This window comes from Agrilus planipennis, unplaced genomic scaffold (assembly GCF_000699045.2).
Source record: "Agrilus planipennis isolate EAB-ADULT unplaced genomic scaffold, Apla_2.0 scaffold879, whole genome shotgun sequence".
NCBI lineage: Eukaryota > Metazoa > Arthropoda > Insecta > Coleoptera > Buprestidae > Agrilus > Agrilus planipennis.
Genome location: NW_020439621.1, coordinates 6,536 through 10,883, shown reverse-complemented (window position 1 = coordinate 10,883; position 4,348 = coordinate 6,536). Strand labels below are relative to the sequence as shown.

At 36.6% G+C, this 4,348-nt stretch overlaps 1 protein-coding gene across 1 annotated transcript; it reads left to right on the top strand.

The window, feature by feature from the left end:
- The first annotated feature begins 2,990 nt into the window (after positions 1–2,990).
- LOC112905945 lies at positions 2,991–4,039 on the top strand. The gene is made up of 3 exons (XM_025979397.1): positions 2,991–3,138; positions 3,200–3,334; positions 3,846–4,039. The coding sequence occupies exons 1-3, from the start codon at positions 3,088–3,090 to the stop codon at positions 3,987–3,989; spliced, it is 330 nt and encodes a 109-aa protein (XP_025835182.1). The 5' UTR covers positions 2,991–3,087; the 3' UTR covers positions 3,990–4,039.
- The last annotated feature ends 309 nt before the right edge of the window (positions 4,040–4,348 follow it).

Sequence of the window (4,348 nt, the reverse complement as noted above, 5' to 3'; positions counted from 1 at the left end):
ATATAATTATCTGCAAAAAAAAATATCTAATGACCGCTTCTTTACAACAAAGATTGTCAACCATCGATCTGACCCTGCCTGCCGGCATAGCTCATAACTGTATTGATTGTTACGTACACGTTTATAGGTACATACGAAGAAATTTGCAATTCCTCAGTCTTCGTTCTTCTTCAAAATTGTAGAAGTCCTATTGTTAAGCGGTAAATATGTGTCACCCAGGGTATGATTTATTGCCCACCGCTTCTTTAGAACAAAGATTGCCAACCATCGATCTGACCCTGCCTATCGGCATAGCTCATGACTGTTGGGAATCGATGTATTAATTGTTACGTACACGTTTATAGGTACATACGTAGAAATTTGCAATTCCTCAGTCTTCGTTCTTCTTCAAAATTGTAGAAGTCCTATTGTAAAGCGGTAAATATGTGTTACCCAGGGTATGATTTATTACCCACCGCTTCTTCAGAACAAAGATTGTCAACCATCGATCGGACCCTGCCTTTGGGCATAGTCGATAGCCGTCTGGAATCAATGTATTAATTATACGCTTATAGGTAGCAATTTGCAATTCCTTAGTCTTCATTCTTTTTTAAAATTCTAGAATTCCTATTGTTAAGAGGCAAATATGTGTCACCCAGGGGATGATTTATTACCCACCGCGTTTTTAGTACAAAGATTGTCAACCTTTCGATAGTTCCCTGTCTCCGGACATAATCAAAAGCCGTCGGGAATCAATGTATTGATTATCGAGTACAGGCTTGTAGGTACATAAGCAGCAATTTGCAATTCCTCAGTCTTCATTCTTCTTTACAATTCTAGAACTCCTACTGTTAAGCGACAAATACGTGTCTCTCAAGCTATGATTTATTACCCTCCGAGCCTTTATTACAATGATTGGCGGTCATGAATCGTTCACAGTCGTTGAAAATCAATGTCTTGTTCATCACGTAGACGTTTGTACATAACAATTTGCACTTCTTCAATCACGCAACTTCTAGAAGTCCTATTGTTAAGCGATAAATATGTCACCCAGGGTATGATTTATTACCCACTGCATCTTTAGTATTACGATTATCAACCTTTCGATAGATCCCTGCCTCCGGGCATAATCAAGAGCCGTCGGGAATCAATGTATTGATTATCAAGTACAGGATTATAGGTACATAAGTAGCAATTTTCAATTCCTTAGTCTTCATTCTTCTTGAAAATTTTAGAACTCCTATTGTTAAGCGGCGAATATGTGTCACTCAAGCTATAATTTATTACCCTCCGAGCCTTTATTACAATGATTGCCGGTCAGGAATCGCTCACAGCCATTGGAAATCAATGTATTGATTATCACGTACACGTTTGTACAAAACAATTTGCACTTCTTCAATCACGCAACTTCTAGAAGTCCTATTGTTAAGCGGCAAATATGTGTCACCCGGAGTATGATTTATTACCCACCGCATCTTTAATATTATGATTGCCAACCATCCATCGATACATGCCTAAGAACATACTCAATAGTCATCTGAAATGAATGTATTGATTATCACTGACATGCTTATACGTAACAATTTGAAATTTCTCAGGCTGGATGGATGAAATTGAATATTCGTTAATGAAAGCGAAATTGGACCAGCAATTCCACATACTCACTAAGATGAAATGGATACCACCAAATACACCGAAAGATGTATTCAGAGAAACGCCGTGGATATCTGGCGATGAAGCACTAATAGAATATTTGTTCAGCAATATTATCACCAAAATATTTGACGCTGGAGAAGAAATTTGCACAGGTGGCTTACCATCTGACGGAGTATTCATTCTAATCTCAGGTAATACTCGAAAACCTAACCTAACCCATCGTAGATGAAAATCTAGATCCTATTGTCCACTTTCGACTCGAGCTGAAGTTATTTTACTATTTTTTTAGGACTCTTGCGCCTAACCTACATTCCGAAGCCAAGTATCATTGATAAAATGAACAGTTCGGGTGTTCTACCCGTTGTCGATTGGGTGAAAAACATAACGTACAAGGAAATATATGAAGAATACATTACACCCGGCAACAGCTTTGGAGAAATAAGTATGGTGACCGGCAACCCTTACGCATGTAGCATTGTGGCCGAAACGCCAGTACAAACTTACGTACTTAGCAGAGATAGCCTTAAATCCGCTTTTGATCAATTCTCAGACCCTATCAACGGGTAAATACTATCCATAGACTCATTTAATCAACTNATACATATATTCGCACTGAAGTACCTACATCAAGTTTGTAAGCCAAGCCCAAATTCGTCATCAATATCGTGCATTTTAACTTACCCTTAGATACATTATAGCATAATCACATAATCCGATATTTGCATGGGGTTGGTGGCAATCTAAACTTCGATAAAAGCTTTTGCGTTAAACTCGGCAACAGTAATTGCATTTCAAATTAGCGAGAATTGAATACATGTGTATGTATGTATTACTTATACTGAGTGAACTCATTCCACACCTCATTCCGTGATCAAAATAATATAAATTGATCAGCAGAAAAAAAAAACGGACACAAGGTTATTTTCATTTTCGATAGATTTTATCAGTTAATATCTAAAGTTCAGCTTAAGATCATTACGCGGAGTAAAACTTTATAATGTCATTTTTCGACAAAAGACATGAAATATTAATTTGAAATCGTTTTTTTGATTTTTTGTTTACCTACTACAAACTACCTCAAATTAATGAGGGAAAAATTGTTGCTGTTGTCAGAACATTGGTGCGTAAAGCCAAACGTCCCGGGTTCGATTCCCGGCGGGCGTGTGACAACAGCAACAATTTTTCCCTCATTAATTTGAGGTAGTTTCTAGTGGGTAAATAAAAAATCGAAAAAATGATTTCAAATTAATATTGCATATTAATCCACTATTAAGTAACTAACAATGTCATAGGATTTCATATATTTATATGAGGAGTTCGCCTTCCTAATTTGACCCTATTAAACATAGCGTACTTTTCAGATCTGTGCAGAAACTAGTTCTACCAAGAAGCAGCCAATACACATTCCAACATAATGTGCCGACTAAGGTGGTACTGATTCCAGGAAAAAATATGGTCGACCCATATGATGTATTTGCCGAAACGTACGCCCTGTCGGAAGTGGTAAATATTTTACCTGTCTCAATACAAGTACGTCAGTTATCATTATGATATATTTTTACAGAATTACTCATCGAGCACAAACCTGTTTATTCAAGAGAAAACGAAAGCATACAAAAGAAGGAAAATGACCAGTAGCTCAGGAAGGAAAAAGAACTACATTGACGTTGAAGTGAAAACTTCCCTTTCGAAATCACCGGTAAAGAACAAAATAAGTTTATTTAAACAATGCCTTCCATCACAGCTGACAGCTAACAATTGACAGTCAACAATTGTCAATTGCTAAAACATTACCCCTTAAGGAATAAAATAATTCGAAGTGGTCTGTATTCTGTCGAAACTGCCAGACGCGGATCGAGATTTCGATCTTTTTGGATCTCATCAGCGCGTCGCAAGCAGCTCCGACAGAACACAGACCAACTTGTAGCTGCTGTCTTAACAGTGCGTTTCAGAAAATACTACAAATGGCGCAGTAAACGCCATCTGTAGCACGATGCTACATTTTAGGAATACGTATGCTCCAACAAGGCCCACTTGTCTGGATATCTACTTGCTGAAAACGAATCCCAGCGTAGCCAACCTCAACGTGATAGCACGTACCCTTAACAGTGTAACTTCAATTAATAACATACGGGGGATTTGTGACGTCACAAGAAATTCATTCAATGTAGTCTTTTTTATGATATCAAGCACTGCAATTATTTTTCCAGACTTTGATTTCCGATAACACTTTAAAAGCAAGTTCCCCGAGCTCCCTCAACGTTATATACGAAGACGAACGGAATGTAGGAAATCCACCACGTCGAGGGAATAAAAAGAGTCCCCGTTTCGGAAATGATTCGTCAGCGGGATAACAATTAGATAACAATTTTTTTACAACTGCATTACTTATATTCAGTCCTGTTATGAGCCACAAAAAGAGACAAGAATTTTTTTTTATTTTATATATTTTTTTTATGCTCGTATTACAATAATACGAAACATTTTTTATATTTTCTATACATCTGTGTGTATTTTTTTTTATTACTGTTAATGTTACCTACACTTACAACGTTTACATGTCTATTTCATACTAAGATATGATATTTTTAGTTTAACACAATTACTTATTGTTACTGATGCAGAATTTGCTTAAAATTGCATTACCCTTTGATTATATAAATTAAATTTTTATTTGCTGTATACCTAGATAGATTGTAGTATTGTTAACTCT

Coding starts and splice junctions, on each gene's coding strand:
- LOC112905945 (XM_025979397.1), top strand. CDS start 3,088: ATGGTCGACCCATATGATGTATTTGCCGAAACGTACGCCCTGTCGGAA. Junction 3,139..3,199: donor CGTACGCCCTGTCGGAAGTG/GTAAATATTTTA, acceptor ATATTTTTACAG/AATTACTCATCGAGCACAAA. Junction 3,335..3,845: donor CTTCCCTTTCGAAATCACCG/GTAAAGAACAAA, acceptor TTATTTTTCCAG/ACTTTGATTTCCGATAACAC.